Raw genomic sequence first — 15,275 nt, forward strand, 5'->3', positions numbered from 1 at the left:
TCTCTTTTATCAGTAAACCCACCACCTATGCTAATACTCCTCCAGTCAGTAACAGAGACACATTCTCCCTATGAATAGGAAGGAATTAACTATCATTTAATAATCTGCCTATCTACTCCTTCATTTGGGAACAGAAGAACCAAGCTTTGAGGAATATCATTTGAAAGACTGTAGGGAAAATCAAAATAACCTCTCTTTGTCTTACTTCCAGCTTTGAACTCTAGTATAGCCCTAGATTACTTCACTACAGGAACCTGTGACTCATCAAATTAAAGTATTTAAAAAAGTAGAGTTTATAAAGTAAAATCAATTTAATGACATATTTCTCTGTTAATTCATAATGCTGCACTTCAAATCTGCTTAATTGCTAAAAGGCAAGCTGTTGACTTGATATTCATCAATTCTACAATCACTCTATAGGTTACACTAAAAAGGCAAATTACATTATTTCTATGGCTAAAAAAAATAAATTCATTGCTGGATGAAAGAGTTCTATGGATGGATAATGGTGAACATACTTAATGCCACATTGAGCAGCATACTTAAAAATGGTTAAGATGGTATATTTTACGTTATGTGTATTTTACCAAATTTTTTTAACTTTTTAAAAATTTAAAGGAAAAAAGAAATCTATTAAAGAGAAATTCTGCCACTTTGCCCTCCAGAGTTTCAAGTAAGACAGTACACCAGATTTTTTTTAATAAATAAATTTAAATAATATCCCTTAATATTGCCTGTGTCTCTCTCACTACAGATTTCAGACACAGGGGCATTGACTGTTGAAAAAGGATGCTTTTGTTCTACTACACATTAATGCTATGTGTTCATTTTTTCGAAGGTCTCTTATATTCATTATAATTAACTTCTTGGATTAATATGAAGGGGTTACAGTTTAATGGGGAAAACAAATAGTCAAAAAGTCAAACATACTGCATTCTTTGCCTCTCACTGGGTCAGGCAGGCCAGAGCAGTCCACCGCAGAATTCGGAATGGCAACTCGCCACCTGGAGCCACTGCTATCACATTCTGTATATTCAAAGTGGTAATCTTTCTGCAAATAATCACAAAAACAAGCCTTTGTTAGAGCCAATTTTCATAGGACAAATGAGCTTTCTCACCCCCAAACGTGCCTGCAAGCCTGATTCCAAACTGTTCTCTCTGATTGACTCTCATTCTTCCCCCACTCCATCCACACCAAGCAGTTTTTGATCAAAAACGTATATGGCCAGGCACTGAGGTGGCACAGAGAATATGAAGGACAGGACAGTCGATGCTCTCGAGGTGTGACCATTGATCTCAGCCACCAAAAAGGCTACAGCACACTTCTCTGTTTCTTTTGCAGATTTTTAAAGCTCTAAATAATTGATAGATATAAGAGCAAAATAACACCAGGAAATTGAAGGCTGTCACTGTCGTAGGTTTTTCAAAGAAAGAAAGAAGGGAATCATTCCCATTGACCTAATTCTCACTGTTTAAAATTTAACAGAAGGTATAATAATTAATCATCCAACTACTAGTAAAAGACCACCAGTATTCTTCAGCAGCTCTCCCAGGCTCAATACATACCCACCACAGCAGGCTGCCCTCAATTACAGACTGTAAAACAGACATTTATTACAATAGCCAAATTAAGACCAACCCACTTGTCTCTGGCCTTTGGTTGCTTTGAAATTTTCACAGTAACGTCCTTTGGTCAGAGCTCATTACACATGTGAGATGCTTGAACAGAGAGGAACGAGGATAAAACGTCATTGGAGGATTTTAAGAATGGAAGAAATTCTAGATCTACCTCAAATTATTTTCAGTTCAATATCCTATTTATTCAGTTCAATACCTTGGACGTTGCTATTCTGCTTCATCTACTCTGTTTGTTTCCCTTACTGTATCTATGACAGGAGAGAAGAGAAATATCATCACATCATCACTGGGAAATCAAGTGTGGCAGGGAAGGAGGTACGCGTGTGTGTGTGTGTGTGTGTGTGTGTGTGTGGACATGGAAAGAATCCCAGTTAAGAGATGGGTTCTGGAATCAGAAAGGTCTGGGTTTGAATTCACATCCCATTCCTCCATGTACAGTGGATGTGATATTGGTCAAGCCACTTTACCTCTTGAAACATCTGTTTTTTCATTGATAAAATTAGAATAATATTTCCTATCTTGTATGGTTGTTGTGGAAATTGAGGTGATGCATATAAAATGTTAGGCAGGTTAGGCTACACTGAGTTAGCATTTGGTTTAATGGTAGAATTATTATCCTTATTAAGGACAATGGGAGTAGAGAGGATGATATAGAGGAAGCAGCTAGCGGTGATATGGGCAGGCACGAACTACCTGAGTCTTTGTTTCACCTACTTCAATTTCTGTATATACTCAGGATAAAATGAGAAGGAACTGTGAGCTAGAGAAGGTGGAATTATCAGGCTGGAAGCAAAGGTCTTCATGCTGCATTCAGACTATCCTCCAGAAATAAAATTTAGTATATCTTTCAGGCAATTATCTCTGAATATTTTTTCCACTCAAATTTTAGACAAAAGTTTGGAAACAGACAATTTGAGATTAAGTTATTTGACAAGAGCCTGGATTTCAAGTATGCTTTACTGCCAATTAAGGACAAATCTACATACCTAAAAAAATCAATAAAAAGCAGCCAAATGGGAAGGTTTTCCAGAGGGAAAGATGGGAGGAGGGAGGAAGGAAACAAGGAAAACAATAAAAGGTCATGAAATTTGAGTACATACATATGTTAAGCACCGGTACATCAAAAGTCATCACAAATAAAAGTAAAAGGCACAAGGCCAGCCCAGTGACGTAGTGGTTAAGTGCGAGTACTCCACTGCTGCGGCTGGGGTTCGGATCCCGGGCACATACCCATGCACCGCTTGGCAAGCCATGCTGTGGCGGCATCCCATATAAAGTGGAAGAAGGTGGGCACAGATGTTAGCCCAGGGCCAGTCTTCCTCAGCAAAAAAAGAGGATTGCCATGGATGTTAGCTCAGGGCTGGTCTTCCTCAAAAAAAGGAAAAGGCAAACAACAAACAAACTGGTGAAGAATCAACACACAACAAAGGTTAATTAACTTAAGAATACTGGGTTTCTAAAAATCAATAAGGGGGCCAGCCTGGTGGTGCAAGCTGTTAAGTGCACGCACTCCGCTGTGGCGACCCGGGGTTCGCCGGTTCGGATCCCAGGCGCGCACCGATGCACTGCTTGGCAAGCCATGCTGTGGCGGCGTCCCATATAAAGTGGAGGAAGATGGGCACGGATGTTAGCCCAGGGCCAGTCTTCCTCAGCAAAAAAAAAGAGGAGGATTGGCAGATGTTAGCGCAGGGCTGATCTCCTCACAAAAAAAATAAAATAAAATAAAAATCAATAAGGAAAAGGACAAATAATTACAGTAGTCCCCTCTTATCCACCAGGGATACGTTCCAAGACCCCCAGTGGGTGCCTGAAACCACGGATAGTACTGAACCCTATACATACTATGTTTTTTCCTATACATACATATCTATGATAAAGTTTAATTTTTAATTAGGCACAGTAAGAGATTAATAACAATAATAAAATAGAACAATTATATCAATATACTGTAATAAAAGTTAGGTAAATGTGGTCTCTCTCTCTCTCTCAAAATATCTTATTGTACTGTATTCAGCCTTCTTGTGATGATGTTAAATGATACAATGCCTACATGATGAGAAGTGAGGTGAATGACAGAGCTAGATAGGGTGAGATTTCATTACACTACTCAGAACTGTGTACAATTTAAAACTTATGAATTGTTTATTTCGAGAATTTTCCATCTAATATTTTCAGACTGCGGTTGACCTCGGGTGACTGAAACTGCAGAAAGCAAAATTATGAACAAGGGGGGACACTACTGTATTCAAAATACGGTCAAAGAACACAAGCAGTTCATTAAAGAACTATACAAATGGCCAAGGGATATATGAAAAAAGTTAAGCCTCGCCAAAGAAATACAAATAATTTTCATCAAGTTGGCATGACATTTAAAATACTTTCTAAAAACTCTTTAAGATAACCGTGCAATAAAATGAGCACTCATGTGATTCCAAGGAGAGAGTAAAGTGGTGCAGGCTTTCTAGAGAGAAATATGTCAAAATGTATCAAGAGCTTTAAAGCATTCAAAATTTTGATCCCAAAATTCCACTTCTAGAATCTAATCTAATCTAAGGGGGAAAAACGTTTAATGTGTTCAGGGATTTATGTGCAAAATTGCTCATCACAACTCTGATATAGCTTGAGGGAGCATAATTAATAGTTGAGCATTACAGAAACTTACATTTACATTATCTGGTATTTTTCACATATATTTACATCATTAAATCCTCATAACAATTGTGTGGATTAGGAAGGACAGTTAATATTATTCCTATTGTTCAACTGAAACTCAGATTGGGCAAGTGATTCACCCAGAGATACCCAGCTGGTTAGTAAGTAGCATAGCTTAGAGCAGAAGTCAAGCCATCTGCTTATTGACCAGCATTTTCAGTTTATATAATACTATAATGCTTAAAATAAAGGTTACTGTTTTAAAATAAAAAGAATGGTAAAAGTTTCAAATATAAAAGACTGATGGTCACAGAAGTCTAATAGTAACCATCAGGAGGTGTAATATTCAGACAGAATACAAGAGTACACAAATAAGCAGAAGCCATTTGATTTCCCGCTATTTCTGGATTAGTTTTCTATGGCTGTTGCAACAAGTGTGTTACCACACACTTAGCCACTTAAAACAACAGAAATGTATCCTTTCATAGTTCTGGAGGCAAGAAGTCCAAAATCAGTATCATTGGGCCAAAATCAAGGTGTCAGTCAGCCAGGCTGCGCTCTCTCCAGAGGCTCTAGGGAAGAATCCACTCCTTGCCTCCTCCAGCTTCTAGCGGCTGCTGGCATTCACTGGCTGTGGATGCATCACTCTAATCTCCAACTCCGTGGTCACACTGCCTTCTCCTCTTCTGTCTTATCTCCCTCTGCCTCATTCTTATAAGGATTCTTGTGATTGCATTTAGGGCTCACTTAGATAGTACAGAATAATTTCCCCATCTCAAGATCCTTAACTTATTCATATCTTCAAGTCCTTTTTTCTATAAAAGATAACTTTCATAAGTTCCAGGAATGAGGTCCTGGATATGCTTTTTGGGGGAAGGGCATTATTCAGCCTACGACAGTCCACTTTTTGGCCCCAAAGATTCACGTCCTTCCCACACGCAAAATATATTCATCATATCCCAGCTTCCCCTAAAGTCTCAACCCATTACAGATCAACACAAAGTCCAAAACCTCGTCTACATCTCATCAGCTCAAAAGTCCCAAATCTAATCATCTAAATCATGAATAGGGGAGAGATTGGTTATGATCCATGCTGGGGCAAAATTCCTCTCCATCTGTGGACTTGTGTTATCTGCTTCCAAAAAACAACAGTGGGATAGGCATAGGATAACAGTTACAGACACTTGCATTCAAGAAGGGATAAAAGGAAGGGAGAGAGGGAGGGAGAAGTCAACAGTTCCAGGCAATTTCAAAATCCAGCAAAGCAAATTCCATTAGGTTTCAAGAACTGGGAATAACCCTCTGTAGTTCATGGCTCCAACCTCTGGGCCCAAGTCTCCACCCTCAGAGTCATTCTTCCATTGTTTTGAAAAGTAGAACATGTTTGCAGATGAGTAGTTTTACCACCCTGTTTCCTGCCTATAAAATTTTGAGAATCCAACAGCCTTCCTTCATTTCATCCTATCTCTGTCCCTTTCATTCCAAGCTGGTGGCATTTCTGCTGATATAACATTATCAAAAACCTTGGGTGTCTCCTGTATATGTGACAGGATTCATGCCATTAGACAGAGGGTCCTCCACAGATCTTTCCTGGATAATCTCATCTCTATTCCTGGCTTCTCTGAGATGGTTGAGGAGCTCCATGAGTCACACATCTAATTTCCTCAGCAGCAGCAAAAGGTTTTCCAGCCACACTCTTGGCCTTCTTCCCACGACATACTTTCCTAACAGAGAATCTTCCAATTTTAGCATCTTTTGCGATCTGGATAGGCTGAGAATTACCTAAATCATCAAGTCTGGACTCCTTTTTGTTTAACAGTTCTTCCCTCAATTTATCTCTTTCCTCTCACATTTTGCTACAAGCAGCAAGAAGAAACCAGGTCAACCCTTGAACACTTTGCTTGGAAATCTCCTCAGTAAATATCCAAGTTCATCACTTACAAGTTTTGCTTTCCATCAAACCATAGGACAAAATTCTGCTAAGCTTTCTGCCACTATGTAACAAAGACTGCCTTCCCTTTAACTTCCAATAATATGTTCCTCTTTTCCTTCTGAGACCTCACCAATAGCACCTTTAATATTTCTACCAACATTCCGCTTATAACACCGTACATATTCTCTAAGACAATATAAGCTTTTTCTACTGAGTTCTTCACTTCTTCCTGAGCCCTAACTGATAGAGCTTTAACATCCATATTTCTATCAACAATCTGTTCAAAGCAACGTAGGCCTCTTCTATCATGTGCCTTAAAACTTCTCCAGTTTCTGTCCATCACCCAATTCTAAAACTACTTCCACATTTTTAGGTATGTGTCACAGAAGCTCCCCATTTCCAGGTGGCAAAGCCTGGATTAGTTTTCCTACGGCTGCTGTAACAAATTACCACAAATTTAGCAGCTTAAAACAACAGAAATTTATTCTCTCACAGTTCCAGAGACCAGAAGTCCAAAGTTGGTATCACTGGGCTTATCAAGGCATCAGCCAGGCCACGCTCCCTTTTGCGGCTCTAGTGGAGAATCCATTCTTTGCCTCTTCCAGCTTCTGGTGGCTGCCAGCATTCATTGGCTTGTAGCTACATTAGTCCAACCTATGCTTCTTTGGATAAGTTGCCTTCTTTCTCCTCCCCTGTGATTGCATTTAGGGCCCACAGAAAATCTCCCCATCTCGAGATTCTTATTCACATCTTCAAAGTCCTTTTTTATTATATGAGGTAACATTCACAGGTTCCAGGGATTAGTATGTGGAAATTAGGCAGAGGGAGGGAGCATATTATTCAGCCTACCACAATCTCCTATTGCAGAACAGCCTTGACCAGCCATGCAGTTGCATAATGGCTTTCTTGCTCCTCTTGTTCCCAGTTATTTGTATCAGGAAGTCTTTCCTATTTTCATATCCCACTGAGAAGATCCTGACCCCCATGTGTAAAATTCAGGTACGTTGTTATCATCCTTGCAAAATAATGGTGCTGAGAAGTCTGGCATGAATTTCAAATGAAGTAAGGCCTCTGAATAAATTGGTAAGCTCAAGAAAACTCTCTTCCACCACTGCTTCTGTGTTATTCAGGTCGCTAGGTATAAGAGGAGAACAGCAATAAGATCACGCAAAAGGTATGTTGTGTTTTCTGGCTATAATGGTAAATGTCACATGCCAATTAATTTTCCTAAGATTCTTTACCCTATCTGCCTCATCTAGAATACCCTTGAACTCTAAAGGGCCACAGCTACTGTTAAGTTACAATATTCTTAGGATTCTAGCAGGAAGCTATACTGTGCTTATTTATAATTTAAAAATAAGAAATGCAAACATACTTCATGCAGAGGGCGGCACTCAGGGTCACAAATTTAGATTGCAGCCCATGCCACATGGGTTTTATTTTAAATTATTTAATAGGCTATTTCATCTGGGCTGGTAACAAGTGATTAAAAAAAAGATCTGTTTCTGAAGGCAACCCTTAAATCCTTAGTGAAGATTTAAGAAACAGTGTGATGTAGTAAAATCACTAAAGACACAATATTCGACCCCAAAATATTCTGAAAGATATTCAAAGTACTGAATAAAGAGAATTATAGCACATAAGTTTTCAGACTTATAGATGACACCCCAAAACTCTAGCCATAGACTCAAGTAAACATTGAGCACTTAAACTGATCCCTTAGATATGGGAATTTTCTGGATGTTAAAGAGCAATTAAAAAGAAAAGATAAAGTTTTTTTCTCACATAAATATAAAGTTAATACATGTCAAAAATTTTATTTAAGTCATTAATGAGCAAGTCAATCAGTAAGATGTTATCACCAGTTCAAAGGAGAATTCAAAGAACACACATAAACAGGCAATCAGGAAAGTGAAATGAATTAACTAAGAGACGCAGAACTGGTAAATATTCAGAGGGTAATAACTGCATTCCAAAGGATAAAATGCATTTTCATTTCTATGGACAAGAATCATTTGTATTACTATCGGTTTCCTGCAACTCACAATGTTGTAAAATAGTTCAAAGACAAAGAACAATGCAGGCCCCTATAGAAACCGATCATCCAGAAGGGTGCACTACACAGGACATCCAGTAATCTTTTCTGCCTATTTCAACGTGCTTCACATTTTTTCCTGACAAGAGGGAAAATTGCTGACAATTTTTCCTACAGTACAATGCTCCCGACAGTTTATCACCAAACAAATCGATATGAGTCAGAGCATACTCTAAACAACAGAACATCAGCCCACAAGCCAGACTCCCCAAATTCTAAACTGGAAGAAGTGCTTGGCCCTACCCCACTCAAAGGATGGCAGTTTATTTAGACATGTCTGCACATCACAGAATGCTGGGGCATGGAGACATTGCCTCAAATAATCATAATGGAAATCCCTGAAAACCTTACATTGCAAATATGTGGGAACCAGGAAACAACCCAAAAAGAAACAGACCATGGAATTACTCCTGATCACCAAACACTTAAGGGAAGATGATCCCTCAATAGAAATCATGATACACTACATACACACACACACCCACAGCCATACTCTCTCTCTCTGTCTTTCACACATACACACACACACACACACACACAAATCACGGTACAGGCATGAACTCTCATATAGCAAAACCTCAAACTGTGTTATCTTACACCTAAAACACAAAACGTCAGGATACACCCAATAAATAGTGCATGGCCACAGTACCCCCTGACAAAGACCCTCTCCTCGACCAATCTTTAGTCAGGCTCCTCTAAACTCTCTTCCCAGTGAAGCCTCTGCCTTTGGGCTTCCAAGTTTATCTTCGCATCACCCAGTTTTAGCAAGAATCCTGTCAAGTCAGTTTAGCCAGAATCCCCCCCTTACCCCTGATATTTCCTCTTAGGAATTTTCCACCACTGACTCCCACCCTGTTCCTTGCCTATAAATCCCCACTTGTCCATGCTGTGTTCAGAATTGAGCCCAGCTCTGTACTGAGGTGTCTTTTCCTCTATTGCAATAGTTCCTGAATAAAATATGTTTTTACCACTTTAACTACTGTCCAGCTCTGGTCTTCTTTGACACCACCAAATACAAAAGTCATTTACCCTACAAAAGTCTCACTGTGCTCACAGAAAACCTTGGGGTATCATCTCCCAATTAGGAAGACAATTGTTATAGTTTAACTACACATAGGCTAGATAGTGTTTCAAATAAACCTCAGGTATAAAAGATATGCATATATATGTATATAGAGAGACATTATATTGACAATACACATATTTTATATATTGACATTAACATATATCAGATAATTATTTATGCATATATCAGTATAGATCATCTTTATGTATTAATATTAATATATATAATTCTTACTACCTGGCACTTAATTATTAAATAAGTGCTATGGGGGAGATTTAAAATAAATGTAACACATAGTCCCTGTACTCAATAAGCTTATGATTTTGTTGGCATGGACAGGACACACACATACACACAGACATGCACACACACACACACAACATATAATTTTATGAGAAAGCACGAAGATTAAAGGCTCAAACTTGGAACAGTGGCATCACAAGTCAGTGTGCAAGTAAAAATCCTATCTGGTGAAAATTACCAATAAAAATCCCTTCCCTCTCCCATAAAGTACAATGTTGTACCACTTCTCAATAAATTCATCACAGCCAACTTTTCCTTAAGCCCTCTATCAGATACCTATTTCTTAGAACCCAAAAAGCTTACATTTTAGGGGCTACGTTTTCTAGAAAAATAAGGTAGACTATGCATGATGTAACCTCATTACACTATGATTTCAGAGTCAGAAGAAATTTCTGTGAGCTGGAACCACCTGAAAAGGCATTGAGGAGAAAGCCCTAAAAGATAGGCAGGGCTTGTAAATATTCTAGTGCTTACCAGTTCTTTAATAAATAGCTAGTTTGATATGGTGTGACAAACAGTGAGACCAAGCCTGAAGATAATATGCCTAAATATATGCAGTGAAATACATTAGCCTAAGGATGGATAGATGAGTGAGTGAGTGAATTAATGAAAGAACAAATGAAAAAAGCTGCCCAGTCTTCAGTATCCTAAGATTTTTTCATGTCAATGATCCACCAATGAGCAAATCGGCTCCCTAATGCTCCCTGCTTATCCTCTGCAGTCTATTAAGAGTTGACCAGAGGGGCTGACCCCGTGGCCTAGCAGTTAAGTTCAACAAGCGCCCCTTCAGCAGCCTGGGTTCAGTTCCCAGGCGCGGACCTATGCCACTTGTCAGAGGCCATGCTGTGGCAGCGCCCCACATAACAAAGTAGAGGAAGATTGGCACAGGTGTTAGCTCAGGGCCAATCTTCCTCAAGCAAAAAGAGGAAGATTGGCAACAGATGTTAGCTCAGGGCAACTCTTCCTCAGCACAAAAGAAGAGTTGACCAGTAGATGACCATAAATTCTAGTACAGAACCAAAAGCAGTACAGGCAGTAGACGGCCTCTGGCTTCAAAGAAGAAAAAGTGCTGATACCTAAGAGAACACACAAAGAGGGAAGGGACAAAAAGAAGCAAATGTAATTCATTTTCTTCCTATAAGGTTTCTTTTCTTTGGATATTTTTATATGAAATGTTGAGAAGAGCATGGCCTTGTATTTGATGAGACTGCAACTCCTCTGGAAGACGGGTCCTCAAATTTAAGTGCTCTGCAAAGTGCTTGGCACACTTATTTCAGAGAGCATGACAGCAAGAGAGAAAAAAGGAGAGAGCATGCGACAGTAGTGCATGGCACAAATATTTCAACTCCAATTCCAAGGAGTGAGCATACTCATCCTACTATGTGGATAGGTCAAAAGCATGAGAATACTTAATGCAGACACACATGCAACTTATAATAAAAGCTGCCTTAGCCCACATTATCAAGTACATGAGCACAGTAGCACTGTGCAGAAATATTTATATTCAGATTTTTCTCTTATAAAAGGAACATGAAGTTACCATGGGAACCTAAGGCTAAGTAAAGTAATATGTATCTGCTCTATTTATGACACATCATTTTCTCTGCATTTGTAGACACTATTGCTTTTTAGAAATTATTTTGAATAAGTTCATGTTTTAAACCTAGTGCAATGTCTATCTTAGTAAACAAGGCCTTATAGGTACTCAACTCATTTTGTAATTCCATATCTATTTACTGAGTACCTCCCATGGGCCACTGTGTAGACGCTAGGAATACCACAGGGAACAAAGTAGCCAAGTCCCTGCTCTAATGCCCAACTTAGACCATTTTCCATCTATGGCTCTCAATCCAAGCTTGCAAAGGGGTGGGCAATGAACTGAGAACAACAGACCTAGATCCCAATCTCACCTCTACCAGTGCTAAATATAAGACCCTGAGCAATTCAACTAACTCTCTGCACCTCAGGTTCCTCTTAATCTTTGGAAGAAAAATCTGTGCTTATAGTAATACAGCATATATCTCATATTTTCACTGTTCTTGATAAAGAGAAACCAACCACCTCTTGTAATCACGTACTGTCAGAGAAAGTTTCAAAAGAAGAACATCCTAAAACAAGTGTATCTATGAAGAAATAAAAGAAACTTCAATTTTCTCAAGAAACTTGCAGCTAGAAAATCTATAATAATATCAATATTAGAAATATTAATTAAAAAAACTCTCACTGAAGATACTGAAGAAAATGTATGCTGTTATATAAAAAAATCTTTAAAGACATGCTATCATTATTTTATTATTTAATTACATTTAAACTTGCTGAATTTAATATATGTTTATTTCTGCTCCCCATAAACCCACAAAAGTGGAGTTTCTAAAGGGAGCAGAGTAAAGGAATAAAAATACCATAAGATGACCAAAATAAAGAGACTAGAAGCGAAAACGACAGTAGATGCAGGTGTCAGCAATTATTTTTGGAAGATGGAAAGCATAAAGTGAGCTCTTCCTGACTTATCAAAGCAAAGAAATCTGAAAACTAAAGGCTATAGAGGCAGATGATAGATAACAAGAAGAAAGCTGATTTGAGCTGCAGAAACTCTCAATTGAAGGCACCAAATATCTCAGAAAGCAAACAAAACCTACAAATAAGAAAGATTAGTTCAAAATCTGTTTGAGAATGTAGACCCCTCTGATTCCCTTCTACATCATGACATGAGAAAATAATTATCTCCTCTGGAAAAACTGAAGTAGGGAGGTTACAGATTCAGGGACATCAATTATGGCAAATGGAAGGAAAGGCATCTTACTGAAAACAGAGGACCACGTGAACAGCTACATACTGAATGATGAGATCCACCTCAGGGAGACTGCCCCGTCAACACTGAAACCCAACCCCAGCTAACTCCAACACTGCTGTCCTTTCCACTTGAACCACCACCTCCAAAGACTAGCAGAGACACCTGCCTGCTCTCCCAAAGGAGCCCCCAGTGGATGTTACACCTCCCTTTAGGACCGTTACCCATATCATTTCAGCTGATTTTCACATCTGCTCATCCTAGAATTGAGATTAGCTGGACTGTAACCTTTATTTGCAATAAGATGATTATTTTTGTTATTTTTAATAACACTAACAATATTTTCAGAACCGCATAAGCTTTCCAAAATAATGTTCATAACATTATCCTACTTGAATTGGTCCACAGCATAGCCCTACATAGTAGGCAAGGGTCTTATCTCCATCCTCATCGCCATTGCCCTATCTCAATCACCATCATCTGCCGTCTGGATGACTACCACCAACAGCCTAACTGGCATTCCTCTTCTGCTCTTACCTACATCCATGACACTCTGCAGGCAGTTCTAATTATGTCACCCCTGTTCAAAACCCTGCAACAACTTCCAGTTGGCCTGAGGATAAAGGCCATAATCTTAGCATAGCATAAAAGGCCTTTCTTGATTCATTCTCTATCTGCTTCTCCAAGTTTCATTTCTCAACCTTCTTCATGTTTTAAATACTGAAACAATGCAATCAAATATGCTATACTCTTCCTTGCCTCCAGGCCCTAGCATGTGACTTTGCTCTGCCTGGAAGGCGCTCTCTGCCCATACTTCCAATAGCATAAGGAAATCTGTATAATAACAAAGCACTGTGTAGCAGGTTCTCTTTCAGGTCCACCCCTAACATTTGCAGGACCAAGGGCAAGAGGATAAATTGAGGTGCTGCTTCCTCTTCTATACCCACCCCACACCTTAAACAGCCTCCTCACATTCGAGTGGCAACCCCAGCTGCACATCCAAGGTCTGTCAGTGCCCTTCCCACAATAACACAGTCTACCATCCCGAGCACGGACCTGGGAAAAGTTCATGAAGACTCTGGAAGCAGACGTGGGCCTTTTAGGCATGTAATTCCAAAGTCATGGTATAAAAGGGGGCAGAAGGGGGGCACACCACATCCAGGTGGGCACATCTCCTTGGCCCACCAGCTACAAGGTGGGAGAAGGAACACGGCTGGAGGAGGACCAGAGTGGGGCCCTTTACAGCAGAGACCAAGATAGAGCTCCTCTGGCCTGGTCTGAAGGTGTACTGGTCTCTACTATAGAACATCATCCAAACAAAAGAACAGCAAGCATGATGTCTGCCGCTTCATAATACAGAATTTCCTGGTACGGAGAATCAGTCTATGTCTTGAAGGGTCCTGAGGGGAGGTAAGTTTTTATTCTTTTTTTCTTTTTTCTTTTTTTTTTGCCTAATCCAAATTAAAACTATATAATGGTATATAAAAGTCCAATTTTCAAAAAGGGAAAAAACCAAATCCCTTGAAAATCCACTTGTTATGTCTAATTACATACGGTTGCAAGCTCATCTGTAAGTAATATAAACTATACATTTTTCTACATGAATCAGGCTGAAACTGAAAAGGCACTTTTGCTTCTGCAAAATTTTTGAGCAACTACTTACTATTTAATAAGCGCCAAGAGAAACTGCATCAAAAGTTTCAGAAATGTATTAAATATACCCCATGACACATTAATTCTACTTCCACTTCTAGGCACGTAACTCAAGGAAATCATATTAGGTTTGGATCATAGCATTATTTAGAATAGTAAAACTTGAAAACAACCTAAATGTGCAACAATAAGGGACTGATTATTAAATTATGGTGCACTTGTGATGGGATTTTATACAGTCCATTTTAAAACGATAATGCCAATGCCATATTTAATGATAAAAATATTTACGACATATTTAAGTGTAATATGAAGGTTATAAAACAGTATGTCTGAACCCTTTTAAAGTGTATTTGGGTGTGTAATCAATACATGGAAAAATGACTGTAGGTATGTCTACCAAAAGATTGACAGTAGTTAACTGAGTCTTGTTAAAAATAGTGATTTTTAATTTCTCTTTTGTGATTAGATGTTTTTTTAATTTTTCTACAGTTAAAATGTATTACTTTCCCTAAGTTCAGGTAGTTGCTTTGCCAAGACATAAAAAACATTCGTATTTCTCCTGACTTTAGGATAAGGTACCTGGTAGGACATGCAAAAATTCAAAGGATACCAATGAAGGATTATTCTATTATCATTCATTAGCACCTCAGTCTAGATTAGTTTCTCTGATGGGTGTCATTCACTTAGCAAGGCTTTAAGGGAAAAGGTCACAAGACATAGGTCAGATAAGTTCTGTAGAAGGTAGAATGGAAGAGAAGACCCAGAGCTTAAGTAGTGTACGAGCAGGCAGATACAAGAAGGATTCTGCTACAAAGTGGATAAAGAAAAGTGTGATTAATCGAATGGGAGAAAAGAGAACAAGGAGGAAGAGGAGCTCTGACAACACACTTTGCTGACTTCACAATTTGGCTCAGGAAAGGGCAAACTCCACATCTGAATCCAGCCAAGCTACTGGCAGGGTTCAGACCAAAAAGACTTATAAAAATACAATTTAAATTCAAAAGCTAATTCTTGTCAATGCTGCCACTTGAAATTGAGCTTTACTTGTAAAGAGTGTTTACAGAAATAGCATAAGTGATAACTGGCTCTGAAAATTTTGACATCTAAATCATGTTTTTGCTTGAAAATTGTGAGCCAA

General features: G+C 38.8%; 1 protein-coding gene across 3 annotated transcripts in view; it reads right to left on the reverse strand.

Annotated features, from left to right (window-relative positions):
• The window catches only part of ELAPOR2 (endosome-lysosome associated apoptosis and autophagy regulator family member 2), a 165,872-nt gene that overhangs the window by 80,429 nt on the left and 70,168 nt on the right, over positions 1 to 15,275 (reverse strand). For all 3 annotated transcript variants that reach the window (XM_058524702.1, XM_058524687.1, XM_058524695.1), the window contains exon 2: positions 931 to 1,051. In XM_058524702.1, coding sequence (XP_058380685.1) covers positions 931 to 1,051 — 121 coding nt within the window. The remainder of the gene's footprint in view (positions 1 to 930; positions 1,052 to 15,275) is intronic.

Source organism: Diceros bicornis, chromosome 3, assembly GCF_020826845.1.
Source record: "Diceros bicornis minor isolate mBicDic1 chromosome 3, mDicBic1.mat.cur, whole genome shotgun sequence".
NCBI lineage: Eukaryota > Metazoa > Chordata > Mammalia > Perissodactyla > Rhinocerotidae > Diceros > Diceros bicornis.